At 46.4% G+C, this 27,876-nt stretch overlaps 1 protein-coding gene and 2 non-coding genes across 4 annotated transcripts in view; 2 read left to right on the top strand and 1 right to left on the bottom strand.

Annotated features, from left to right (window-relative positions):
- Positions 1–18,116, top strand: part of BTN1A1 (butyrophilin subfamily 1 member A1) — a 22,544-nt gene extending 4,428 nt beyond the window's left edge. Inside the window, exons 2-9 of one of the 2 annotated variants that reach the window (XM_074398558.1) lie at positions 622–680; positions 6,328–6,462; positions 6,688–7,035; positions 11,372–11,653; positions 13,527–13,673; positions 15,074–15,094; positions 15,188–15,214; positions 15,611–18,116. In XM_074398558.1, the coding sequence (XP_074254659.1) occupies positions 6,384–6,462; positions 6,688–7,035; positions 11,372–11,653; positions 13,527–13,673; positions 15,074–15,094; positions 15,188–15,214; positions 15,611–16,284 (1,578 nt within the window). In that variant the 5' untranslated portion in view covers positions 622–680; positions 6,328–6,383 and the 3' untranslated portion in view covers positions 16,285–18,116. The remainder of the gene's footprint in view (positions 1–621; positions 681–6,327; positions 6,463–6,687; positions 7,036–11,371; positions 11,654–13,526; positions 13,674–15,073; positions 15,095–15,187; positions 15,215–15,610) is intronic. The other variant, XM_010337982.3, reaches the window with a different exon arrangement.
- Positions 18,117–21,180: 3,064 nt separating this feature from the next.
- Positions 21,181–21,263, top strand: TRNAL-CAG (transfer RNA leucine (anticodon CAG)). The gene has a single exon. It is a non-coding gene; the product is annotated as a tRNA-Leu (tRNA).
- A 5,930-nt stretch (positions 21,264–27,193) lies between these two features.
- TRNAT-AGU (transfer RNA threonine (anticodon AGU)) lies at positions 27,194–27,267 on the bottom strand. Its single transcript has one exon. It is a non-coding gene; the product is annotated as a tRNA-Thr (tRNA).
- Positions 27,268–27,876: the final 609 nt, after the last annotated feature.

Consider the following 27,876-nt stretch of genomic DNA (forward strand, 5'->3'; position numbering starts at 1 on the left):
TATGTAGATAAGTACCAGATAAAACAACTGAGCTACAGTAAACTGTTTACAAACCAAATTTAAAAAGAAAAGACATTGACTGAGCGTGGTGGCTCACTCCTCTAATCCCAGGACTTTGGGAGGCCGGGGCGGGTAGATCACTTGAGGTCAGGAGTTCAAGACCAGCCTGCCCAATATGGTGAAACCCCATCTCTACTAAAAGTACAAAAATTAGCCGGCAGTGATAGGGCATGCCTGTAATCCCAGTTATTTGGGAGGCTGAGGCATGAGAATTGCTTGAACCCAGGAGGTTGCAGTAAGCCAAGATTGTGCAACTGCACTCCAGCCTGGGGGACAGTAAGACTCTGTCTCAAAATTAATTAAATAAATAATTTTTAAAATAAAATAAATACAGAGAAAAGACACAAATGGTTGTCTTAGTGATGAAAGTCAAGTAAGATGAGAATGAGAGTAACCATTGGATTTGACAAGAGGCTAACACTGAGAAATTTGAACAGGTTATAGTGAAAAGCGGGGAGGGAAAACAAATGCTGACATTTTGTCATTAGGTTCCATATGAATCATATGATATTCCTTGGCCCAAATGATTTCATGTCTGAGAGGAAGACGTTTTTGTTTCAGTGGGCCTGGGAAGAGCAGGAAGTTCCTAAAAGCAGCACCACCTCACAAGGCCTCTCCAGGTAGGAGCATTCTAGGGGCATCCTGGAAGTCCTGTTCTCTAAACCTTGGAAAATTCAGAGAGCCTCTCTTTGCGTTTCAGAGATCATTGTCTGAGCCTGATGACTTGGTTTCTCTCAAAATGGCCCAGATGTTATCCAGTCAGAATAGCATCCAGTTTAGGCACCTTAATCTGGTTACGAAAATGCTGTAGGTCTAGCTTGTTATGCTACTGCTCTGTTATGCAATAGCTGAGCTCTAAGTACTTTCTTCTTTCCCCCTGCCCCTTTCTTTTCAGTCTGGCTCCCTTAATTGCAAGTAAAAGCTCTTCTCCCCGCCCCTCAAAAACAATCTCATGAAAATATAAAGCATGAGACAAAAGTCTCATTGAAATGGGCTGACAAAAGAAGTGAGATGAGGAAGGGGAAATAGGTTATAGATGATATGATCGGAAAGTTAAGCATGAAGGGGAAAATGGGACAGGAACCTTTCAAACTAGGAAGGCTAAAAAATGGTGGGTCTGAATGAAGCCACAAGTTCTGTTTCAGTCTACATGCTGATGAGAAGGCAGGGAGTAAGAACTGGGAAAGCTCAGTTTAAGAGAGGAAGATAAACTTGGAAACAAAAGATGACAATAAACACGTCTGCTTCTGAAACTAGGGCTCAGATCAGGTGTGTGCCATGAGAAAGGGACCAAGTGTCACAGGATACACCTGGCCCATCTTCCAGGAAAGTCTACTTCCCTTGGAGGGGAAAAAGGCTGTTCAGAAGAAGCCCTAGAAGTGAGGTTGTATCTGCTTGATGCCGTGTCTGGAAGACACTGCAGAAGGTGCAGCCCTTACACAAGCTTTTCAGGGAAGAATAGGAGTTCATCATAAAGGTAAGAGGGAACAGGCCGGGCGCAGTGGCACATGCCTGTAATCCCAGCAATTTGGGAGGCCAAGGCCAGTGGATCACTTGAGGTCAGGAGTTCAAGACCAGCCTGGCCAACATGGAGAAACCCCACCTCTATCAGAAATACAAAAATTAGCCAGGTGTGGTGGGGCATGCCTGTAGTCCCAGCTACTCGGGAGGCTGAGGCAGAAGAAACACTTGAACCTGCGAGTCAGAGGTTGCAGTGAGCCAAGATCATGCCTGGGCAACAGAGGGAGACTCCATCTCAAAAAAAAAAAAAAAAAAGAGGGCACAGAATATTCTGGAAGAGGGAAGACAAGCTCTGCTATCTGGAGGCCTGAGAGGCATTGTGGGTGGAGGTAACCACACCCATTCCAGATCAGCCTGTGGGTGGGCAGGCAGGGAAGGAGAAAAGGAAGGGAGAAAAGGCCCATGGAAGGAGGCAGGGAGACTGCCAGAGTATTTTCTTGACCAGATCAAGCTAGACCTATAGCATACTCGTAACCAGATTAAGGTGCCTAAATTGGATGCTGAAGTCACTAGGGAGACCTTGAAGGATTTTTTTTTTTTTGAGACAGAGTTTTGCTCTTGTTACCCAGGCTGGAGTGCAATGGCGCGATCTCGGCTCACCGCCACCTCCACCTCCTGGGTTCAGGCAATTCTCCTGCCTCAGCCTCCTGAGTAGCTGGGATTACAGGCACACACCACCATGCCCAGCTAATTTTTTGTATTTTTAGTAGAGACGGTGTTTCACCATGTTGACCAGGATGGTTTCAATCTCTTGACCTTGTGATCCACCCGCCTCGGCCTCCCAAAGTGCTGGGATTACAGGCTTGAGCCACCGTGCCCGGCCAGCCTTGAAGGATTTTTAAGCAAAAAGCAGTATAATCAGATTTGCATTTGGGAAAGGTCATTCTCCTGGCTGTCTGGTGGGTAAACTGGAGTAATTGTGTTTTGTCTTAATAATAATTCCAACTCAAAGATAAATAACAAAACTGGGAAGAATGTTTGTTACAAATATAATACAGGGTGTGTGTGTGTGTGTGTGTCTGTGTGTGTGATGGAGTCTTGGTCTTGCTCCGTCACCCCGGCTGCAGTGCAGTGGAGCAATCTTGGTTCACTGTAACCTCCCCTTCCCGGGTTGAAGAGATTCTCCTGCCTCAGCCTCCCGAGTAGCTGGGATAACAGGCATGCGCTACCAAGCCCAGCTAATTTTTTTATTTTTAGTAAAGATGGGGTTTCACTGTGTTAGCCAGAATGGTCTCCTTCTCCTGACCTTGTGATCCACTCTCTTCTGCCTCCCAAAGTGCTGGGATTACAGGTGTGTGCCATCATGCCTGGCCCAGGATTAGTATTTTTCAGTTGTTAAAAGTTTATACGGGGCCAGGCGCGGTGGCTCAAGCCTGTAATCCCAGCACTTTGGGAGGCCGAGGCGGGTGGATCACAAGGTCGAGAGATCAAGACCATCCTGGTCAACATGGTGAAACCCCGTCTCTACTAAAAATACAAAAAACTAGCTGGGCGTGGTGGCGCGTGCCTGTAATCCCAGCTACTCAGGAGGCTGAGGCAGGAGAATTGCCTGAACCCAGGAGGCGGAGGTTGCGGTGAGCCGAGATCGCACCATTGCACTCCAGCCTGGGTAACGAGCGAAACTCCGTCTCAAAAAAAAAAAAAAAAAGTTTATACAGATTGCTAAGAACTAGCATCAGTACCAGTCTTGAAAACAATGGGCAACTGGCCTGAAAAGCTGATATCTAGAATGTATTAAATATTAAATGTCAAATTAACACATAAAAAATATCCAGGCTCACTATCACATGAAGGCATAAGAAAATAATTTGACTAACTTGACCCATCCCAATTGTAAAGATGTGAAATGACAACTCTCATTGCTAACAGGGATTAGGTGAGGGCACTTTTTTTTTTTTCTTTTTTGTCTCGCTCTGTTGTCAGGCTGGAGTGCAGTGGCACAATCTCAGCTCACTGCAACCTCCCTCTCCCAGGTTCAAACAATTCTCCTGCCTCAGCCTTCCCAGTAGCTGGGACTACAGGCGAGTGCCACCATGCTTAGCTCATTTTTTAATTTTTAGTAGAGACGGGGTTTCACCATGCTGGCCAAGATAGTCTTGAACTCTTGATCTTGTTATCCGCCCACCTTGGCCTCCCAAAGTGCTGGGATTACAGGTGTGAGCCATTGAAGGTGTGATGGGTTCAACGTTTCAGGAAGGGACTTTAGAAATATGCTCATACCAGGCCAGACACAGTGGCTCATGCCTGTAATCTCAGCAATTTGGGAGGCAAAGGCAGGCAGATCACTTGAGATCAGAGGTTTGAGACCAGCCTGGCCAACATGATGAAACGCTATTTCCACTAAAATACAAAAATTAGCTGGGCATGGTGGCATGCCTGTAGTCCCAGCTACTAAGGAGGCTGAGTTAGGAGGAGAATCCCTTGAAGCCAGGAGGCGGAGGTTGCAGTGAGCCAAGATCTTGCCGCTGCACTCCAGCCTGGGCAACAGACTGAGACTCTCAAAAAAAAAAAAAAAAAAAAGGAATATGCTCATCATTTGATCTGATGACTCTATTTCTGAAAAATTATCAAACAGTTTTTCCAACTTGTAAATAAAGACATATATAAAGTGTATTATTTATAATAGGAAAAAAAGCAGGGTGCAGTGGCTTACACTTGTAATCCCAGCACTTTGGGAGGCCAAGGCTGGCAGATCAGGGGGTCACAAGATCCAGACCATCCTGGCCAAAATGGTGAAACCCCCATCTCTACTAAAAAATACAAAAATTAGTTGGGCGTGGTGGTGTGCGCCTGTAGTCCCAGCTACTCAGGAGGCTGAGGCAGGAGAATCACTTGAACCCAGGAGGCAGAGGTTGCAGTGAGCCGAGATCGCATCACTGCACTCCAGCCTGGTGACAGAGCAAGACTTCGTCTCAAAATAAATAAATAAATAAAATTTTTAAAAATAAAATTCAAATGTCCCACAACCATGGCAATTATATAACTATTAGCAATGTTTTGCGCTACACAAAAAGTCTAATTAATTATTTTTATGACATACATAAGCATAAAATAAATCTTGGAAGGAAATACGGCAAAATGTGAATTGAGGCTATCATTAGTTTGTAGATTAGTGTGACTTCCATTTAATAAAAATATTTTTCTATATTTTTTAATGTTTTCATAACAATGAGAGGTAGGTTTAGTATAAAATAAGGAATAGTAGGCCTCATGATGAGTTGCCTCAAGAGAAATAACTGTCAGGGAGGCAACTTTGGGGCCCTGTAAACAGAATTACACTTCATCAGCTACCCCATTCACAGCCTACCCTTAAGACTGGCATTTAATGGAATTGTGCCAACAGACACAGCACTTTCAGTGGATGCCCCAATAACGAAAAGAGCTATAGCCAGAGGCTACTGCTACCTTGGCCCCTGGGCTTTCATTTTTCAACCCACAGAAACGATAATAACAGTTTATCATCTGCTGAGTTCCTACTATGGGCTAAGCACTTTACCTGCTTAATCTCATTTAAGTCACCCAACGAAGGCATGATCAATATATATTACCGCTTTAGAGATCAGAGAACTGAGGCTTGGGGAGAGAAAATAACTGGCTGAAGCTCTCACATTTCATTTGTGTGTTTTCTTGCCTCTCTTCTTTCTTTCTCTTCTTCCCCTTTCATTTAGTCCAGCTCATTGATTTCTGAGCTGAAGACCGCAAACCCAGGTTCGCCTCTCTCTGAAAACCTTTTCTTAGGCCGGGCGCGGTGGCTCAAGCCTGTAATCCCAGCACTTTGGGAGGCCGAGGCGGGTGGATCACAAGGTCAAGAGATCGAGACCATCCCGGTCAACATGGCGAAACCCTGTCTCTACTAAAAATACAAAAAATTAGCTGGGCATGGTGGCGCGTGCCTGTAATCCCAGCTACTCAGGAGGCTGAGGCAGGAGAATTGCCTGAACCCAGGAGGCGGAGGTTGCGGTGAGCCGAGATCGCGCCATTGCACTCCGGCCTGGGTAACAAGAGCGAAACTCCGTCTCAAAAAAAAAAAAAAAAAAAAAAAAAAAACATTTCTTTCTTAAAGTGAAGATACCAGGCTTTCCTGAGAGCACTTCCCTCTTCCTTTTCCTTTTAACTTTTGCCCCTGGGGCCACAACCAGCTTTCTCACTTGGTAGCAGTGGCCTCTTGAGCCTTTTTCTCCCAGATCACCCAGGTCAGTATGTGTGGTTACTCTCAGCTCCCTGAGCAAGCGAGCAGCCAGGAGGGCAGAACACAGTTCTCTCCCTCCAGCTCCTTTCCCTTGTCCTAGGCCCGCTAGTCTTCAATCCCTTTTGCTTGATTCCGCTCCTTCTTCTTGATCCACCTCTTCCCACGTTTTCTCCTTCTCCAATTCATTTCCTTGGACTCCATTTCTCCTCTTTCCCCTTACCTTTATTATCATTGCCAAAAGCAAATACCAGATTCTTGTATTTGAAAGAAGACTTTTTTTTAGCGCAGTGATTTCAAGATTTGTTCATCTTATATGCAGCCAACTAATGAGTGTGACGCCTCACAGCAACCTTCTCCTAAGGTGTTGGAGTTAGGGTGGTGGGTGGAAAGGTGATGACCGCAGTGTCGACTGAAAATCCACACTAGGGAAGGAGGCTGAGAGGAGGTTTCAGGTGCAGATGACCAGAACGCTCCCTGCTGGAAAGCACCGCAAGAGGACTTTGGAAAGCAGAACGTTGCCAGAGCCAATAGTTGCCTCCTGTGCATTTGTCTCCTAGGCTGAAGCTCCCGAGGGGCTCACACCAGTTATCTTGCTGCCCCAGAAAGATCGGAGATGGCAGGTTTCCCAAACTGCGGCTTCCCCAGATGTCTGCTCACCCTCATTCTCCTCCAGCTGCCCCAGCTGGATTCAGGTAGGTCTCTCTCTCTCTCTGACCTGCATAATGGATACATCTCTATAAATGTAAAATAAACAGTCTCACTCGGCTCTCCCTGGAGGCCTCCACTGGATCCAGACAACCTCAGCTGTCAAAGGAGTGAGAGAGCGCAGGGCACTGCGCTTTGGCGGGAACCTGGCCCGTGTTTGTCCGCAGCTCCCACCTGCACGTCCTGGCTGACCCCGCTCGTTTTTTCGGCAGTTCCCTTTGACGTGATTGGACCCCCAGAGCCCATCCTGGCCGCGGTGGGTGAGGACGCCGAGCTGCCCTGCCGCCTGTCCCCGAACGCGAGCGCCGAGTCCCTGGAGGTGCGCTGGTTCCGGAGGACGGTGTCGCCGGCCGTGCTGGTGTACAGGGACGGGCGTGAGCAGGAGGCCGAGCAGATGCCTGAGTACCGTGGGCGCGCCGCGCTGGTGCAGGACGGCCTCGCCGAGGGGCGCGTGGCCTTGCGGATCCGCAGCGTCAGGGTCTCCGACGACGGGGAATACACATGCTTTTTCAGGGAGGACGGAAGCTACCAAGAAGCCCTGGTGCGTCTGCAGGTGGCTGGTGAGTAGACGGGTCGCGACTCGCCTGCTGTGTATACTTTTGTGTAGATCAGTTACTTTGGAAACCATCAGACTCATTCTCAACACCTCTTTCAGGTTGGTGTCGCTGGGGAGGGACAACTATCTGGGCCGGAGGCGCGGTGGGAGAAAGAATTTACCAAGATAGATTAAAAAAAGACAGATTTACTTTTAAAAGTATGAAACTACTTCGCGAAGAGGCGAAGGGCAGGATCAGCAAAAGAGAAGCTGACTGCCAGAAAACAAAGGCTGGCTGGAGAATATAGAATGGTTTTTATGCTGTCCGTAGAAGAGGGCTTTGTGCAGTGCCTGTAAGGCAAAAGTGGCCGTGAGCTAACTTGCAGGTGTTTGGTGGTAGCTGGACCCAGCAAGGGAGACTGTGAGTTATCTGCACGGAAGGACTGTGTCCTGGACCGTGAAGAAAAAGGACGACTTGTAGCTTATCTGCCTCACCTCTTTGCTTTCTCCTGATTAGGACTCCACAGCTACAAAGTACTGAGGGCCTACGGTAGGAGATCACTGGGAAAGGGTTTTGAGTGGAACATGGAGAGAGCAGTGCAATGTCTTTATGTAGAACTTTATTTCAATTATCTCCAACCCTTTTTCTATAATAGGGTAGGCATTTCCTCATGAAATAATACATGGAAAAGCTATGTAACATGCTTTTTATACCCGTACGCCATAATTTACTTCATCGAGTCCCAGAATTGTACATTTAAATTGTGAGTACTTTTCTTTTTTCTTTTTTTTTTTCCTTTTTTTGAGATGAAGTTTTGTTCTTGTTGCCGAGGCTGGAGTGCAATGGGACAATCTCGGCTCACCTCAACCTCTGCCTCCCAGGTTCAAGCAATTTTCCTGTCTCAGCCTCCCAAGTAGCTGGGATTACAGGCATGCACCACCATGCCCAGCTAATTTTGTATTTTTAGTAGAGACGGATGTTCTCCATGTTGGTCAGGCTAGTCTCGAACTCCAGACCTCAGGTGATCTGCCTGCCTCTGCCTCCCAAAGTACTGGGATCACAGGCATGAGCCACCATGCCCGGCAAAATCGTATTTTTCACCACTACACACTTGATGGCTCTGGTGAGCATACCACACACTTTAAGGCTGCTTCATGGATTAGTTTCTAAGGACTGACATCCTAAGTTTAGAGAGCATGGTCCTTTGTCACATTCCTGATTCATACAGAAAAGATTCTGCTCTTGTTTTCGTTTTTGTTTTAAGCCAGAATTCAAAGGGATTGAAAATAATACGCTTTTAGGAGAAAAATATGCGTTTAGGTCTGACTTTCTCACTTCCTAGTGAATGACATCAAGCAAATGAGTTCTGAGTTTTACTGTAAAACTGAGGAAGTGGCCGGGCGCGGTGGCTCAAGCCTGTAATCCCAGCACTTTGGGAGGCCGAGGCAGGTGGATCATGAGGTTGAGAGATCGAGACCATCCTGGTCAACATGGTGAAACCCCGTCTCTATTAAAAATACAAAAAATTAGCTGGGCATGGTGGCACGTGCCTGTAATCCCAGCTACTCAGGAGGCTGAGGCAGGAGAATTGCCTGAACCCAGGAGGCGGAGGTTGCGGTGAGGCGAGATCGCGCCATTGCATTCCAACCTGGGTAACAAGAGCAAAACTCCGTTTCAAAAAAAAAAAAAAAACTGAGGAAGTTTTTATCTAAGATGATTTTTCAAGAATAAAATAGGCTGGGAGCAGTGGCTTGCTCCTATAATCCAAGCGCTTTGGGAAGCAGAGGCAGAAGTTCCTGAGCCAAGAAGTTCAAGGTTACAGTGAGCTGATGGCTGCCACTGCACTCCAGCCGGGACAATAGAGCGAAACTCTGTCTTCAAAACAAAAAATAAAGGTGGGGTGTGGTGGCTCACACGTGTAATCCTAGCATTTTGGAGTGGATCACTTGAGATCGGGATATTCAAGACTGGCCAACATGGCAAAACCCGATCTCTATTAAAAACTTAGCTGGGTCATGCCTGTAATCCCAGCTACTCAGAGAAAATCTCTTGAACCTGGGAGGTGGAAGTTGCAGTGAGCCGAGATTGTGCCACTGCACTCCAACAGAGTGAGACTCGTCTCAAAAAAAAAAAAAAAAAAAAGAATAAAATAAAATTAGACAACACATGAGAAATAACCTTGCCAATTTTAAAAACATTATAGAGGCTGAGTGCAGTGGCTCAAACCTGTAATCCCAACACTTTGGGAGGCCAAGGCAGGTGGATCACGAGGTCAGGAGATAAAGACCATCTTGGCCAACATGGGGAAACCCCGTCTCCAGTAAAAATACAAAAATTAGCTGGATGTGGTGGCACATGCCTGTAGTCCCAGCTACTCTGCAGACTGAGGCAGGATAATCACTTGAATCCGGGAGGCAGAGGTTGCAGTAAGCTGAGATCGCACCACTGCACTACAGCCTGTCAACAGAGTAAGGCTCGGTGTCAAAATAAAAACACATTATAGACTTATTAGATACTATACTGTGCCTTAAACTGATCTAAAACATATAATATACGAACAAATTGCCTTTCTCATATAAATACATCATATATACATATTTTATATAATATCGATATACATAGGTATATATTCAGGTAAACATGAACTTTGAAAGATACTTGGATGAAATGTGGGTCCCTCTGCTTCACAATAGGGTCCCTGCTGTTACAGCATCATGTACAATTCAAATTTCGACATTTTCTCTTTAGGGGAGAAGTTATCTTAAAGGTAAAAACCTGGAGATTTGATGGCATAAAATTTGTCACCTTTTATGAGTGACAGACACCGCTGAGAATCTCCTGCAAGTGGCAACTCCTTCCATGAAAAGAATATACATTCTCATATATATACATACATTCTTGGACTATGGATTTCAACCCGTGGTTGTGGAAATGTCCTTAAGAACTCTTCTAGTCAGCTCAGTGTTTTTGTGTACCATGTGGAATTAGAGAAAAAAGTAGGCTGAACATACAGGAAAAACAGTATGTTTACTCACATTAGACCACAGTTTTGTGAAAAAAGATGAAGTTGAGACCACTTAAGAGAATTTCTGATTCACTTAAGTGGTCTCAAGTGAGTGGGTGCGGTGGCTCACGCCTGTAATCCCAGCACTTTGGGAGGCTGAGGCAGGCGGATCACCTGAGGTCAGAAGTTTGAGACCAGTCTGGCCAACATGGTGAAACCCTGTCTCGAAAAAAAAAAAAAAAAAAGGAAGCTTAAATTGTCAACTATAATCTCAGGGCAAAGAACTTCCAATCCTCAAGGATAATCCTCTGTTCATCCTTTAATACCCAGTCTTAGTTCTCCTCCTCCCCACCAAAGCTTTCTCATAGTGCTTTCAACCACAGAGCTATCGGCCAGCTCTGGGACTCTCAGCCTAGACCACTAACCAGCCTCTGAGTTACTGCTCTTAGTGTTCTTGCTGCCTGGACAAGCACCCTCATGTCTGCCCACCAAACTGTTTCAAACATTTCAAAGGCTTGATCCCAACAAGGCATCCCTTTCTGATAAGGTATATGAAATTCCTTTTATTGGTACTTCCATTTCCTTAAAAAAATTTTTTTATAAAAACAGCATCTGACTCTGTCACCCAGGCTGGAGTACAGTGTTGCCATCACAGGTCACCACACCCTTGAACTGCTGAACTCAAGCAGTCCTCCTGCCTCAGCCTTCCAGGTAGCTAGGAATACAGGCATGAACCACCATGCCGGAGGAGTTGGGGTCTCGTTAGGTTGCCCAGGCTGGTCTGGATCTTCTTGGACTCAAGCAATCCTGCCTTGGCCTCCCAAAGTGCTGACATTGCAGGCATAAACCACTGTGCCTGGTCCTCAGTTTCCTTGTGTATTGAAATGTGGAGATTAGGCCGGGCGCGGTGGCTCAAGCCTGTAATCCCGGCACTTTGGGAGGCCGAGGCGGGTGGATCACAAGGTCGAGAGATCGAGACCATCCTGGTCAACATGGTGAAACCCCGTCTCTACTAAAAATACAAAAAAATTAGCTGGGCATGGTGGCACGTACCTGTAATCCCAGCTACTCAGGAGGCTGAGGCAGGAGAATTGCCTGAACCCAGGAGGCGGAGGTTGCGGTGAGCCGAGATTGTGCCATTGCACTCCAGCCTGGGTAACAAGAGCGAAACTCCGTCTCAAAAAAAAAAAAAAAAAAAAAAAAAAAAAAAAAAGAAATGTGGAGATTAGTTCCTCCCACTACCAGTCCACTTGTGCCTTTCTCTCTCTCTCTCTTTCTCAAACTGTGTATCTCTACAGTTATAAGGCTCCCAACAGGTATCCACTAAAACATTAAGTTCAGATTCTTTCTCCATAGCTGTGGGCTCTGACCCTCACATCACTATGCAAGTTCAAGAGAATGGAGAAATCCAGCTGGAGTGCACCTCGGTGGGATGGTACCCAGAGCCCCAGGTGCAGTGGAGAAATTCCAAGGGAGAGAAGTTTCCATCTACATCAGAGTCCAGGAATCCTGATGAAGAAGGTTTGTTCACTGTGGCTGCTTCGGTGATCATCAGAGACACTTCTGTGAAAAATGTGTCCTGCTGCATCCAGAATCTCCTTCTCGGCCAGGAGAAGGAAGTAGAGATATCCATACCAGGTTAGTGAAACCAATGCTGAACTCCTATGTTGACACAGCTTCAGAGCCACACCACCTGGGACACCTGCCCAGATGCGACCTCATGGCAGAGTTGTCTGCTTTCCCCACCTACGATCTTGTCCACTGACTTGAGGGAGCCCCACCAACTTTATTAGAATTTCTTAGGCCGGGCATGGCGGCTCATGCCTGTAATCCCAGCACTTCGGGAGGCCAAGGCAGGCAGATCACGAGGTCAGGAGTTTGAAACCAGCCTGACCAACATGGTGAAATCCCGTCTCTACTGAAAATACAAAAATCAGCCAGGCGTGGTAGTGGGCACCTGTAATCCCAGCTACTTGGAAGGCTAAGGCGGGAGAATTGCTTGAACCTGAAGGTGGAGGTTGCAGTGAGCCAAAATGGAACCACTGCACTCCAGCCTGGGCGACAGAGCGAGACACCATCTCAAAAAAAATGGCTGGGCGTGGTGCCTCATGTCTGTAATCCAAGCAGTTTGGAGGCCAAGGCGGGTGGATCACCTGAGGTCGGGAGTTCAAGACCAGCCTGACCAACATGGTGAAACCCTGTCTTTAAAAAAATTTTTTTTTGGCTGGGCGCGGTGGCTCAAGCTTGTAATCCCAGCACTTTGGGAGGCTGAGGCGGGTGGATCACGAGGTCGAGAGATCGAGACCATCCTGGTCAACATGGTGAAACCCCGTCTCTACTAAAAAATACAAAAAATTAGCTGGGCATGGTGGCGCGTGCCTGTAATCCCAGCTACTCAGGAGGCTGAGGCAGGAGAATTGCCTGAACCCAGGAGGCGGAGGTTGCGGTGAGCCGAGATCGCGCCATTGCACTCCAGCCTGGCTAACAAGAGCGAAACTCCGTCTCAAAAAAATATATATATATTTTTTAAAATAAAAATTCTGAAGATACGAACCTACTGGGATCTCACATTTCAGATTATTTATTTATTTATTTTTTAGACAGAGTCTTGCTATGTTGCCCAAGCTGGAGTGTAGCGGCAGAATGATCTCAGCTCATAGCAACTTCCGCTTCTCAGGTTCAAACGATTCTCCTGCCTCAGCCTCCAGAGTAGCCGGGACTATAGATGTACATCACCATGCCCAGCTAATTTTTTGTATTTTTACCAAAGACGGGGTTTCACCAGGTCCCTCAGGCTGGTCTTGAGCAATCTGGACTCAAGCAATCTGCCTGCCTCAGCTTCCCAAAGTGCTGGGATTACAAGCCCAGCCAAATTCCAGATTTTCCATTTTAGGAGATCTCAGTGAGAAGAGAAGCTTTGTCGCTGGAGGCTTTCCTGATCCAGAGCCTTCTCTCCTCAAATAAACAAAAAGACTAAGTTATTTTTCTACTTTTGCCATTTCCACCTATAACCACTTCTCCCTCCCATCCCATGCTAGAGCTCTGTCTAGGTTTCCAGGGTCCTCAGGGTGGCAAATCCTCTCATTATTCCCCAGATACTGTCTCTGGTTTAGGCAGGAAGCTTTCCTTATTCTTTGGTCAGTGAGTCCCATTCTGTTACATACAGAGGCACAACTCTCCTTTATTTAACTCCTTCAACCTCTTGGTTCCCATTCTGCACTGATAGTTAAGGAGGAATTTCCATAATGACATAAATTGGTCCATTATATTTATTATTTCACAGGTCCTGTCCCAAAATGACTCTTCATTTCTCTCTTTCTCTGGCATCTCCAGCTCAAAGTCATTTTTTTCCTGAAAAGTTTAGAGTGACACAGGAGTGACTATTTTTTGCTCTACAAGGGATGAGAGGGGTCCAGGCTATCACCTCTTCTGCCCTCCTTTGGAATCTGGAGAGAAGGTGGACTTGCTCAGAGTTTCTCAACTAATGTCCTTCTTGGGGATTTTGTTTTAGCTTCCTCTCTCCCAAAGCTAACTCCCTGGATAGCAGCTGTGGCTGTCATCCTGATGGTTCTGGGACTTCTCACCATTGGGTCCATATTTTTCACTTGGAGACTATACAAGGAAAGATCCAGAGAGAAGAATGAATTCAGCTCTAAAGGTAAATCATAGTATCTACAAGGACTGCATGTCAGAAGTGCTTCAGAGGCAGGCTGGACCCAAGTCCTTTAGGATGACAGGAAGATACTCGAGGCTGGGCGTGGTGGCTCAAGCCTGTAATCCCAGCACTTTGGGAGGCCAAGGTGAGTGGATCACCTGAGGTCAGGAGTTCGAAATCAGTCTGGCCAACATGGTGAAACCCCATCTCTACTAAAAATACAAAAATTAGCAGAGCATGGTAGTGGGTGCCTGTAATCCCAGCTACTTGGGAGGTTGAGCAGGAGAATCACTTGAATCCGGGAGGTGGAGGTTGCAGTGAACCAAGATTGCACCATTGCGCTCTAGCCTGGGTGAAAGATAAAAAAGAAGATACTTGATTCTAGAAATCTGAAAATTAGAAGGAATCATAAGGCTCCTGAAGTCACAGATATCCAGTATGAAGAAGCACAGAGGGCATAGGCAGAGTCTAATCAAGATATCTGACCTGTTGTTTACTCACTACCCACCCTCAGACCCTACTCCGACTTTTACCTCAGTTACCCAGCACCAATCTTATTTTTTATTTATTTATGTTTTTGAGACTGAGTTTCATACTGTCACCTGGCTGGAGTGCAGTGGCGCCATCTCAGCTCACTGCAACCTCCACCTCCCAGGATCAAGCGATTCTCCTACCTCAGCCTCCCACGTAGCTGGGATTACAGGCGCCCACCACCTCGCCCGGCTAATGTTTTGTATTTTTGGTAGAGATGGAGTTTCACTATGTTGGCCAGGCTGGTCTCCCAACTCCTAACTTTGTGGTCTGCCCACCTCGGTCTCCCAAAGTGCTGGGATTACAGGTGTGAGCCACCACGCCCTGCTACCAATCTTATTATTAAAGATGTGAAGCTGGGCACAGTGGCTTATGCCTGTAATCCCAGCACTTTGGGAGGCCAAGGTAGGTGGATCACATGAGGTCAGGAGTTCAAGATTAGACTGGACAACATGGTGAATCCCCGTCTCTACTAAAAATATTAAAAAATTAGCCAGGGTGGTGATGCGCACCTGTAGTCCATCTACTCAGGAGGCTGAGGCAGGGGAATTGCTTGAATCTGGGAGGCAGAGGTTACAGTGAGCCAAGATTGCACCACTGCACTCCATCCAGACTGGGCGACAGAGAGAGATTCCATCTCAAAAAAAGAAAAAAAGAAAAAAAAGATCTGATCCCAAGCCAGTTCCAGCATGTAGGAACTTCCTGCATCATTCTTTGAAAACAAAGCAAAACAAAATCCCTGTTCTTGATTTATTGGCAGTGTTTCAATATGAATCAAACAGGTCCTCCTTTGTGTGTTTCGCACGCAAGTTTTGTCCCCTCCTTTGTGTCTACTGTGGAAAACCACTGAGACATTTTTGTTTGTTTTTCAGAGAAACTCTTGGAAGAACTCAGTAAGTTCTGTCTTCTTGTCGTTATTTCACCCACAGAGCTTTTTCTCTCTTATTACATAGCCTGTCAGTGACTATCTTTCTCTTTTGTTGCAGAATGGAAAAAGGCTACGTTGCATGCAGGTCAGTGGCTCTGAACTTCTGGGGCTCTATCTCCTAGGAATTCAAAGTGCTATGATACTTGCCAGTGTATCACTAACACAGTTTAGTGATGAGGACAGGAAGGGAAACGGTGATGACGAGTGGCCTCAACAGTTTCTGTGAGTCACGTAGAGAACCCTCAGAAGATGGCCAGGAGAAATCCCCTTCCGGCAGGGTTCCTTTAGGCTCTAGGCACAATCAGCCCTTACATCACCCTCTGGCTGCTGGTCAGTGTAGACCCCTGAGCAGACCAAACATCCCCTACCTCCAGGAGTCCTATCAACTCCAACAACAGTGCTCTGTTTCTTGGGAAAGGAAAGATAGTCCTGCAATCTGTAACGTTCACTGATGTCAGATCTGCTGTTGATCTCTCTGCAGTTGATGTGACTCTGGACCCAGACACAGCCCATCCCCACCTCTTCATTTATGAGGACTCAAAATCTGTTCGACTAGAAGATTCACATCAGAAATTGCCTGAGAAACCAGAGAGATTTGACTCCTGGCCCTGTGTGTTGGGCCGGGAGGCCTTCACGTCAGGAAGGCATTACTGGGAGGTGGAGGTGGGAGACAGGACTGACTGGGCCATCGGCGTGTGCAGGGAGAACGTGATGAAGAAAGGGTTCGACCCCATGACTCCTGAGAATGGGTTCTGGGCTGTGGAGTTGTATGGAAATGGGTACTGGGCCCTCACCCCTCTCCGGACCCCTCTGCCATTGGCAGGCCACCCCCGCCAGGTTGGGATTTTCCTGGACTATGAATCAGGAGACATCTCCTTCTACAGTATGAATGATGGCTCTCATATCTACACTTTCGACAATGTCTCTTTCTCCGGCCCACTCCGGCCCTTCTTTTGCCTGTGGTCCTGTGGTAAAAAGCCCCTGACCATCTGCCCAGTTGCCGATGGGCCTGAAGGGGTCACAGTCATTGCTAATGCTCCGGAGCTTTCTAAGGAGATCCCGTTGTCCCCCATGGGGGAGGACTCTGCCTCCGGGGATGCAGACACTCTGCATTCTAAGCTCATCCCTACCCAGCCCAGCCAAGGGACATCTTAAAAAAAATCCCAGCTCATCTGTTTTCCTTTGCTCTTCTAACCCCTCTCCTCCGCAGTCTTCTGAAGCTTCCCCTGCCAGCTTCACCCAGCCTGTTTCTTCCTGTTGGGTGGTGGTGAATTAATCCTGTGAAGGTTGTCTTGCTGCTGCTATAGAGGAAGAGGATTGCACCTTCCTAATCTGTTTCTGTACCAATATTCGGGGGATGGAGGGGTAGATGACTCAAAGTGCTTCCAGTGTTCTCCTCATCCCTTAAGGATAGAACCTATAGTAAACTACTTGGAGCAAACTCAAAGGACAGTTTAGGGATTGAGATGGCGTCAGGTTAGCTTGGGGCTGTGGTTGAAATGTCTTGGTATCCAGGATAAGGATATGTGGAAAAACGGGCTTTAGGCAAGTGGAAAACTCAAAATGTGCATCGGAAGGACAGTGTTAGGCTGAAGTCCCGCAGAGGACCTTGGAGGAAACTTGATGCAGGGAAGTGATGAACATGATGAACACCCACCCACGGAGTTTTTACAGCCTGTGTCTCAAACTTTCTAAGCCATATCCTAGAGGATAGAAGAGACTGGCCCTACTTCTATGGGTGCTAAGCTGTGGAAAAGGGGGAGCAGAGAGGAACAGACGAGCAGGGATGAAGGGTCAGGCAGAAGTGTGATAGACGAATTTCTGACAAAACTCAAAAGCTGTTTGCACAGCTGTCCCTGTGTCCCTTTCCTTTCCCCGCACCCTCCTGTTGCTCCCTTGCCTGGAGGTCATTCCACCCTCAGTCTGTTGACTCCGCAAGTTTCCAGTTGCCCTCTTCTTTTTGATACAGATCTCTGCATTTCAAAGGCATTCCTAGGAATCATTCTTCAGTGACACCATCACTTGATCAGCCACCATCTCAGCCTTATGCCCCCTCAGCCTTCATCCCAATGCCCGAACCCCTTACACACACCTTCGGTTAGCTTCAACCGCCTCCAGTTCCACTCCTTGCCACCTTTCACCCCATCTGGCTCTCCTACATGCTGCCTCTCCTCGGGGTCCCCTGAATGCTACATCATTGTGCTCAGCACAGCTGGACTGATTGCACCTCCGTATTTGTCCCTGAGCATGTTCCTGTATACACGTGGCTTTTCTTGCCAGTGGACTCTAGGCTCACACCTTCCGTTTCCATCATATTCTCCAGTCTCCAGGGTAGATATTGCTCATTGTCTTTACCTAATAAATAAGTCTATCTGACTGCTGAAAGCAGCGTCTGCACCTTTCTTTTTTTATCCCAACTGAAACAAAATAAAACATAGGGAAAGAAACCGGCATGGGAATGCAGCCGTCCAAAGCTTTTGCCATTGAATGTGGTCTAAGACCCGTCTCTAGGCCCGACAGCAGTGGGCTCACCAGGGCAGGTGCACATGGGAGCTGATGCCTCATAAGGGAGCAACTACCTACTGAAAGGCCACCGTGCCAGTGGCTACCTACCCTGTGCCCTTGTTTGAGCGGTGACCCCATTTCTACTACTGTAAAGGTAACCTGGGCAATGGTGTAAGTGAAGCCACCTCTTTAAATTAACAGTACTTTTCCAAGAGGAGAAAATATTTGGGACATCTTTGATGGTAATGCCTTATAATTAAAAGAAAAAATGGGGTGGGTGATCTTTGGAAATTATTTGATACAGTTTGGGTCTGTGTCCCCACCCAAATCCCATATTCAGTTGTAATCCCTAACGTTGGAGGTGCGTCCTGGTGGGAGGTAATTAGCTCATAGGGGCAGTTTCTCATGAATGGTTTTGCAGCATCCCCTCAGTGCTATTTTTTATTTTTTTGGAGGTGGAGTCTCGCTCTATCACCCAGGCTGGAGTGCAGTGAGTGGTGCGATCTCAGCTCCCTGCAACCTCCACCTCCCAGGTTCAAGCGATTCTCCTCCTTCATCCTCCAGAGTAGCTGGGACTACAGGCATGAGCTACCATGCCGGACGAATTTTTTTGGTATTTTTAGTTGAGACAGGGTTTCACCTTCTTAGCCAGGCTGGTCTTGAACTCCTAAGCTCAGGTGATCTGCCTCCCTTGTGTTGGGATTATAGGTGTGAGCCACCACACCCAGCCAGTGCTATTTTTGTTATAGTGAATGAGTGAGTAATTATGAGATCTGATTGTTTAAAAGTGTTTAGCACATCCCACCCTCTGCTGTCTTCCACCATGGCACATAAGACGTGCCTGCCTGTTTATCTCATGATTAAGCTAAAAAATAAATTTTCTACCTACCTGCAACCCTGACAGAGAATTATGAAAAAGGGAGAACTAATCATTCTCTCTTAGGCAAAAATTCTGAACACCAAACAAGTCTGTTATCACATTTACTATAATTTCAGCAAAACGTGAACCACCATCTACTCCATTGCCCACTTTCTGTCATTGTCCCTCTCAGGCCCCACATCCATTTATGTCTTCATTCTGGTTTTAGTGTCTTCCTACTGACTTAGGTTTAATAGTCATGTAACAATGCTTGTATAATTACATTTCCATAGGTGTATTACAAGATTATTTTAAAATAAACCTGTGGTCGTCATGGTGGCTCACGTCTGTAATCCCAGCACTTTGGGAGGCCGAGGCAGGTGGATTACCTGAGGTCAAGTTTGAAAGCAGCCTGACCAACATGGTGAAACCCCCTCTCTACTAAAAATACAAAAAGTAGCCGGGCATGGTGGTGCGTGCCTGTAATCCCAGCTACTTGGGAGCCTGAAGCAGGAAAATTGCTTGAACCCAGGAGGCAGAGGTTGCAGTGAGCCAAGATCGTGTTGTTGCACTCTAGCCTGGGGCAACAAGAGTGAAACTCTGTCACAAAATAAAAAAAATAAGCCTACATACAGGCTTGTAAATCAGGAGATCATAGCGGTTTTACTCTGGGAAGGAGCTGAAAGAAAAACGTAATGAAACTTTAGGGTGACTTTTGACATTTACTCCTGTCCCCTCCTTTCAGAGATGAGGAAACTGAAGTCAAGATACGTAATGTGACTTGGTTAAAGGCACATGGAATCTGGGCAAGTAAGTATCCAAGGGCAAGTGTCCTTGCCATAGGTGTTCAAGATGTCATTTACTGAGCAAAATCGCAATTGGGTAGGAGGAGAGATTAAGTTAATCTAGGGGGCTGGAGCTTCAGAAAACTCTTTAGAGTTATCACCAACGTAGAATCCATTGGCTCAAGAGACTTTTAGGCATAGGGAAAGACAGGAGAAGAAAAAAGCAATTTAGCGTGCCACCTTCTACTGAACCAAGGGATTGCACCTGGAGAAGCAGCCAAAAATAACTTCTTCCTCCATCATTTAATGGATCCCCTGTACCCAGTGTCCTCCTCTCCTTGACCCCTCCTCAAACACTACCTAGTCCACACTGCTCATCCCACATTCTGCTCCTGGGAGGGGAATATTATTTATCCCTGCTTCTAAACTGTTTATTTGTATCCAAATTGTACTTTAAGAAACTAAAAAAGAAAATGCAGTTCAAACTTCTTTTAAAAATACTTAAAGGAGCTCTTGGATAGCTATGTGAGCACTTCTTTCCTGCTTTACCACTGACTGAGCCATCATCATTTCTTACCTGGATTTTCGATATAGCATCTTCTTCAATCCTTGCCTCTATGGTCAGCTACCCACAATGACCAGAGTATTGTTTTGTTTTGTTGTGGTGTTTTGTTTTGAAATAGAGTCTCACCGTCAGGCCTGTAATCCCAACACTTTGGGAGACCGAGGCGGGTGGATAACGAGGTCAAGAGATGGAGACCAGCCTGGCCAACATGATGAAACCCTGTCTCTACTAAAAATACAAAATTTAGCTCAGCTTATAGGATTGCACCACTGCACTCCAGTCTGGTGACAGAATGAGACACTGTCTCAAAAAAAGAAAGAAAGAAAAAGAAATAGAGGCTCGCTCTGTCGCCCAGGCTGGAGTGCAGTGGTGGGATCTTGTCTCACTGCAACCTCCGCCTCCACCTCCTGGGCTCTAGACTCCCACCTCAGCGTCCTGAGTATCTGGGACCACAGGTGGCTATTTTTTTTTTTCCGGAGACAGGGTCTTCCTATGTTGCTCAGGATGGTCTCAAACCCCTGAGCTCAAGTGATCTGCCCTTCTAGGGCTTCCAAAGTGTCCAGCGTGCTGGGATTACAGGTGTGAGCCACCACACCCTGCCCAGAGTATTGTTTTGAAAGACAAGTCAAGCAGGACGGTGGCCATGGAAGCTGGAATCCGCTAAGCAGTTAACAACTCACCTGCCGAAAACATAAAAAATAAATAATAAATAAAGACAAATCAGATTGTGTTATTAAAATTCTCCAATGACTTCCCAATGCAGTCAGGATTAAATGCAGGCCCTACTAACACTATCTGGCCTTGGCTATTTCTGCAATCTCGTGTCTTTCATTCTCTTATACTTGCTCTCCAGACACAAAAGGCTTTTGCTGCTCCCCCGGTTCTTTGCCCTTGCTGTGCCCTCTGCGTGTCCCCTGAATATGTGTGTGTAACACCCCTCATTTCATTATTCAGGTTTCTGCTCGAATGATGTCTCTCATCACCGTCTGTCAAAGAGCACCCCAATCCCAATCCCGCTTTTCTACTTTCTGACCCTTCACCCTGCACTACTTTTCTTTTGGGAAAACTGCGCAATTTAGTAGAAACGGGGTTTCACCTGGGAGCGACTCGGGGTTCACAGGGGAGACGCTGCTCTGTGGCCGCGGCAACCCGGTCCTGTGCAGCGCGTCAACCCCAGGTCGCCGTCCGAGGCCGTTCGCGGAGCGGCGGCTTAGGTTTTAACATGGAAATGCCCCTATCCTGAGAAAAAGAGAAACAAGCCGGGCGGGGTGGGCGGGGAACTAGCAGCGTTCAGGTGCAGAGAGAAGTAAGCTCTGAGCGAACACGGCGACGAGCTGGTCAGGATGGCCGAGCGGTCTAAGGCGCTGCGTTCAGGTCGCAGTCTCCCCTGGAGGCGTGGGTTCGAATCCCACTCCTGACAGTTGATGCTTTTTCTCGCTCCCAAATCGCGAGCTATGCTACATTTTCCTACCTGTTCTTTGTGGCATGGCCTTTCTTTTTTTTTTTTTTTTAAATAAATGTTCCGAGTTCTGGAATGAAAGTTCTGGGGCGCCCTTTTACAGACAGTGTTTAGAGACATCATTTGAGCAGAAACCTGAATGAAATGAGGGATGTTACACACACATATTCAGGAGACACGCAGAGGGCACAGCAAGGGCAAAGCACCTGGGGAGAGAGTGAAGGGAGTTCTCTTTGTTTTCATTAGCCACTCCAAGGACAGCAGAAAGTACTCTGTACTCAGAAAATAATTTCAGAACCTACCGGTGTTTTGAAATCTCATCTCCTTTCTCTGTTTCTCCTTTGTCTCTAGTTCTTTCCCTCTCCCTCATTCACACGCAGAGTTAAATGCAGGTTATTCTTCAGCTCATTATCATTACTGCAGAGCTCCTTTTTATTTAGTTACAGATTTCCTTCTAATCCCCTTTCCTCAGTCTCATTCCCCAGTAAGAAATCACTGGAAAATGCATCCGTTTCTTCCGTTTGTTCTACAAAATATGCTTTTGTAGAACAGGTATGATTGGTTTAGGTGAATGTGTTTTTAATTTACATAAGTGACACTGTATCATCGATCTCATTCTTATTCCATTGGCACCGCAGTTTTGAGCTATGTTGCTGTGTGCGCATCTAAACCAATTGTTTTAATTGCCGCATCGAGGTCTGCAATGTGAAGTCACCTACTCTCCCAAGGATGGTTCTCAGACTGGGTTCAATGCTTTGCCACTACAAATAAGGGTTCCATCAGTGAACATCTTCCTACACTTTCAGTTACGAGGCTGTGTAAGATTTTCCTTGAGATACAGCAGGAACACATTGCAGGTCATGAGATCTGACAATCTACTAATTTTGCAGTACAGAACAGGACCTGGGACCCAGGGAGGATGATGCAGACACACCAAAGTTCATGTTTAACGACATCTCCAGAATATTCCTCAAATTCAAGTTTCCTGGTGTCTGGCCTGATCCTCTTGAGCATTAATAGCTATAGTTACAAACATGAATAGGCAGCGTTTCTATTTTGAGCTTGTAATGTACTGCAAAGCCCCAATTAACCAGAAATCTCAGATGACTGGAATTTTCTCCTCATCATTCCTTTTTAAAAAAGAAATTCAGTCCAATTAACAAGTTACCAAAGCAGAATACAGAGTGAATCTGTTTTATGATCATTTATATTCAAAAATTTCCTGCCCTCTTTCTCTCCCAAAATTCTCAAAATTCACAAAAAGATTCATGGATGCACTGAAAGGAAAATGAATTGATGTGTGTTAGAAAGGTCATCATCAGCAAGGCTAGAAAATCACAAAGTTTCCCCTTATTGCCCAAGTATTCACTCCACATACTCACTCCATTTCTGCCTACCCTGACATTCTGATCAAACACGGCTTTGAGTTCCTCCTTCAGAGGTGGCACCCTAAGATAAAGGAGGAAATGGCAAATAGGTGCACCCCCTAGGGTAGTAGAAAAAACACGTAGAGGTGCTTGGAAGGCCAAGAGATTGGTTGAATTCAATTCAGGCCCTTCTATTTACAATGGAGCGAAGAATTACACCTTTCCTCATAACTATGCAGTAAGGATTGCATAACTTGGAATATACAAAAACCTTAGAAGAGTGCCTGGCAAATGATAAATGCCTGATACGTTGTCTTTTTCTTTTCATAATTGAGTACCTGCTTGTATTAGTCAGGGTCCTTCAGAAATACCAAACTAATAGTCTATCTAGCTATCTATGTATCTATCTGTCTATCTATGTCTGTCTGTTGAGAGAGAGACAGTAATTTACCATAATAAATTGGCTCACACAATTATGGAGGCTGAGAAGTCCCGCAGCCTGCCGTCTGCTAGCTGGAGCCCCAAAAAAGCAGGTGGTATAATTTAGTCTGGGTCTGAAGGCCTGAAAGCCCTGGGAATCAGCAATGTAAACCCCAGTCCAAGAGCGGGAGTTAAAAAAGGAGACGACTGAGTTGGGGGAGAAGAGGTGAATTCCTCCTTCCTTACCCTTTGTTCTATTAAAGCCTTCGACGAATGGGAGGATGCTCGACCATACCGACCATACCGGGGAGGACAATCTACTTGACTGAGTCCCTGATTCAAATGATGATCCCATCTGGAAACACCCTGAGATAAGGTCTCGCTGTCACCTAAGCTGGAGTGCAGCGGCGCGACCAGGGCTCACTGCAGCCTCGATCTTCTGGGTTCAAGCACTCCTCCCACCTCGATCACGTGAGTAGCTGGGACTACAGGTGCGTACAACCACACTTGGCTAATTTTTAATTTTTTAAAAAAATTCTCTTCCTCGCCGGGCGCGGTGGCTCAAGCCTGTAATCCCAGCACTTTGGGAGGCCGAGGCGGGTGGATCACAGGGTCAAGAGATCGAGACCATCCTGGTCAACATGGTGAAACCCCGTCTCTACTAAAAATACAAAAAAGTAGCTGGGCATGGTGGCACCTGCCTGTAATCCGACGTACTCAGAAGGCTGAGGCAGGAGAATTGCCTGAACCCAGGAGGCGGAGGTTGCGGTGAGCCGAGATGGCGCCATTGCACTCCAGCCTGGGTAACAAGAGTGAAACTCCGTCTCAAAAAAAAAAAAAAAAAAAAAAATTCTCTTCCTCACTTTTAGTTACACATTCTTCCGTTTGCCCAGAGCATCTATTCCACTCCTTCCCCACGTCTACCCTCTGGCCTTGATAAGTTCTACATCTCCCTCATGGCTCAGTTGGGGTGTCACTTTTTCCATGAAGTCTTCCTTTCACCTTTGTCCAATCAGGATTTTTGTTTGTTTGTTTTCTATTTTGTTTTGTTTTTTTCAGTCTCGACCGCCTAGGCTCAAGAGATCCTTCCGCCTCAGCCTCCCGAGTAGCTAGGGCTGCAGGTACACACCATTATGCCAGATTAATTTCTTTTATTTTATGTAGAGACGGGGTCTCGCTACAGACTATGTTGCCCAAGCTGGTGTTGAGCTACTGGCTTCAAGTGATCTTCTCACCTTGGCATTCCAAAGTGCTGAGATTACAGAGGTGGTCCACTGCATCCAGCCCCACACAGACAGGCTTGTTCCCCAATGTAGCTGCAGGCCTGCGCAGTGGCCCATGCCTGTAATCCCAACACTTTGGAAGACCTAGGCCAGAGTATGGCTGGACACTGGGAGTTCAAGAACACCCTAGACAATATTATGAAACCCTGTCTCTACAAACAAAACACAAAAATCACCTGGATGTGGTGACACACACTGGTAGGCCTAGCTACTCAGGAGGCTGACACAGGAGGATTGCTTGAGGCACGAGTTCAAGACTGCAGTGAGTTAGGATTGTGCTACTGCACCACAGCCTGGGCAACTGAGCCAGACCCGGTCCCTAAAAAAAATAAATAAATAAAATAAAAATTAATAAATAAGCAAAGTGGGGCCAAGTGTGGTGGCTCACATCTGTAATCCCAGCACTTCGGGAAGCCGAGGCAGGCAGATCACTTGAGGTCAGGAGTTTGAGTCCTGCCTGGCCAACATGGTGAAATCCGTGTCTACTAAAAGTACAAATATTAGCTGAGCGTGGTGGGCACCTGTAATCCCAGCTACTCTGGAGGCTGAGGCAGAGAATTGCTTTAACCCGAGAGGCAGAGGTTACAGTGAGCTGAGATTTCACCATTGCACTCCAGCCTGGGTAACAGAGTGAGACTCCATCTCTAAATACATAAATAAGCAAGCAAATGTGGCTCTAAGCACCCTGTACTCCCAATGGTATTATATGTCACTGTAACTGTTTTCCCCTCCCATCAGCCTCTTCACCCGTGTGTGATTAGCATGGTAACTGCCACATAATAATGGGCCATTGACTAGACAAACAAGCATCTGATTGCAAACCATTTCCACTTTTACACCAAATTATTTTCATAATTTGTCCATATATGGAAAGCTGGGAAGACATAGGCTTTTGGGAAAGATAATGAGACTTATCACCTGGAATATTCTATAGCTTCAGTAGCCAGTATCACTACCACCACCTTAGTAGTATAGACCATGCATCTGTTGGGGGCCACTTGGCTAGAAGCATCCTATAAAGGTATTTCTGAAGCTGATGGATCAGGAGAGCAGAGATGAGGCAGGTTTGGGAAGGGGAGGAAGCAGCGATTTGGTGTTGACATCTGTACCAGTGACCCAGCCTGTCTCATGGTTTGAAGGAAGTTAGTATCTGGGACTAGAGAAAAAGAACAGAAGATGGAAGGCTCTAGAGAAAAAAAAAAAAAAAAAAAAAAAAAAGGATCTGCCTTTCCATCGCTGCCTGATGTTTATCCGGAAAAGTGGGGAATTAAGCTGCAGAATGGGAGCAGAAAATCTCCATCACAGTAGAGTTGTTTCTGAGCTGTTCCTCCAAGTATTGGTGCATTTTGTCTCCAGCGCTAGAACAGGAAATTATATCTCAAACCTTGAAAATCTGCATAAAAGAATATGTTCTGAAGGCAAAAGCCAGGGAAGTGGAGCTTTCTGTGCCAGGTGGGCTATGTCTCGGGGGATGGGTGAGAGGGTTGGTAATAGTTACAGTGAACTTACATTTCCTTGGTCTTGTGTTTTTGTTTTGTTTTGTTTTTTGAGACCGAGTCTTGCTCTGTCACCCAGGCTGTAGTGAAGTGGCACGATCTTGGCTCATGGCATCCTCTGCCCCCCAGTTCAAGCGACTCCCCTGCCTCAGCCTCCTGAGTAGCTGAGACTACAGGCCGGCTCCACCATGTTCGGCCAATTTTTTGTATTTTAGTAGAGACTGGGTTTCACCATGTTGGCCAGGATGGTCTCTATCTCCTGGCCTCATGATCTGCCTGCATCAGCCTCCCAAAGGGCAGGGATTACAGGCCTGAGCCACCTCGCCTGGCAAGTCTCCTGTCTCAGCTTCGTGAGTAGCTGGGATTACAGGTGCGCACGCTGCCACACCCGGCTATATTTTTAGTAGAGACGGGGTTTCACTGTCTTCCCCAGGCTGGTCTCGAACTCCTGCGCTCAGACAACCCACCCGCCTCGGGCTCCCAAAGTGCTAGGATTACAGGCGTGAGCCATTGCAACCGGCCTGGTCTTGTGTTTCTATGTGGAGAACTTCTGCTTAGAGTAAAACTGACTTCTTTCCTACTTCTCAATTTCTCTTTCTCCCTCTTGGAGTGTTTGGGAGAAGGCATCTCAACCGTTCCTAGACTTCAGGTCTGCTTGTTCTAGTGGGGCCCTATAAGCAAATGGAGGCTACTCTGACAGCTTCTTTTCTCAAGTCTGGCTGACACATATTTGTTGATGCTTTGGTTTGTTCTTTTCCAAACAATTCTGATCACAATGCAATCTTTTCAAACAGCGAACCACAGCTTGTTTTATGTGGCCAAATCTTACTGTCTGCTATGAATTCTCAGAGATGCTACAGCCTTCTCAGCAACAGATTTATCAATTATTCCAAAGACTGACCTTCCAAAAACATTACCTGGAGATTGTAGCAATGACTCTCTTTAGGATTCCCCAGGAAAGCAAATAGAATGATTAGAGATTATGATGTTGCTTGTAGTTTTAATTTGGTGTTGATATCTGCACCAGTGACCCAGCCTATGGTACAAGTTGTAAATTTGCTTTCCGTAGTTCCTTTTGTACAAGTTGTAGAAATATAACAAGTGGAAGAAAAAAAAATGTAAGAAAAACAAGAAATTCAGAATTTCTTTATTCTAAAAAAAAAAAAAAAACGGGCCAAATTTTTCTTTGCCTCTTTTTCGTAAACAAGGAGGTTTTACATCGGACGCATATAAAACACTTTTGAGAAAGTCCCAACGGGGAAAATTACCTTGAAGGTTACCCTGTAACGGTTCTGTGGATACTTTGAAGGCAGGAAAACTACGACAGGCCCCACTGGGATTCGAACCCAGGATCTCCTGTTTACTAGACAGGCGCTTTAACCAGCTAAGCCACGGAGCCACCATGCTTGGCTCTGCCCAAATGAGCTTAGAAAAGAGACAATCTTTGCTTTTGTTGTGTGTCTTTCCTTTTCTGTTACTGAGGTTTGAAAGCAGCCAGACACTTCTTCCGACACTGAAGATTAACCTTGGCTTCGCCCCAAAAGACCTAAGTCTTCAGGAAAACGAAGTTTTTCGCGCGAGGGTACGGGGGTTGGGGGAAATGCTGGCGATAGCCTGACCCCCAGGGGCGCACAGGGGAGTCCTCTGAGAAACTGCCTCAAAGAGCAAGCAGCTCATCCTAACGTGGGTAAAGTATGACCTCGGGCGTCAGGGAGGAGGGTTGGAGAGCGGGGAGCCGGCCACATTTGCAGAACTCTCCTCCAGGTCGTGTAACGCATTTACACCAGAACACTTCCGGCACCAAGAACTGATCCTAGCAGGAAGCAAGCTGGTTGCTTCTTATTTCATCGCTTTTAAATTAAACTGGAATTAAATTAAAATTCCAGGCATTCCTTACCCCATTTCTTTCCGTTAAAATTGTGCTCGACCTACCTGCTTCTTGCTTATAAGTTTAACTAATGGGGTTCCAGAGTGGCTCCTTAAAAACGCAAGATTTAACAACTTAATC

The sequence above is a fragment of the Saimiri boliviensis genome, chromosome 4, assembly GCF_048565385.1.
Source record: "Saimiri boliviensis isolate mSaiBol1 chromosome 4, mSaiBol1.pri, whole genome shotgun sequence".
Classification (NCBI taxonomy): domain Eukaryota; kingdom Metazoa; phylum Chordata; class Mammalia; order Primates; family Cebidae; genus Saimiri; species Saimiri boliviensis.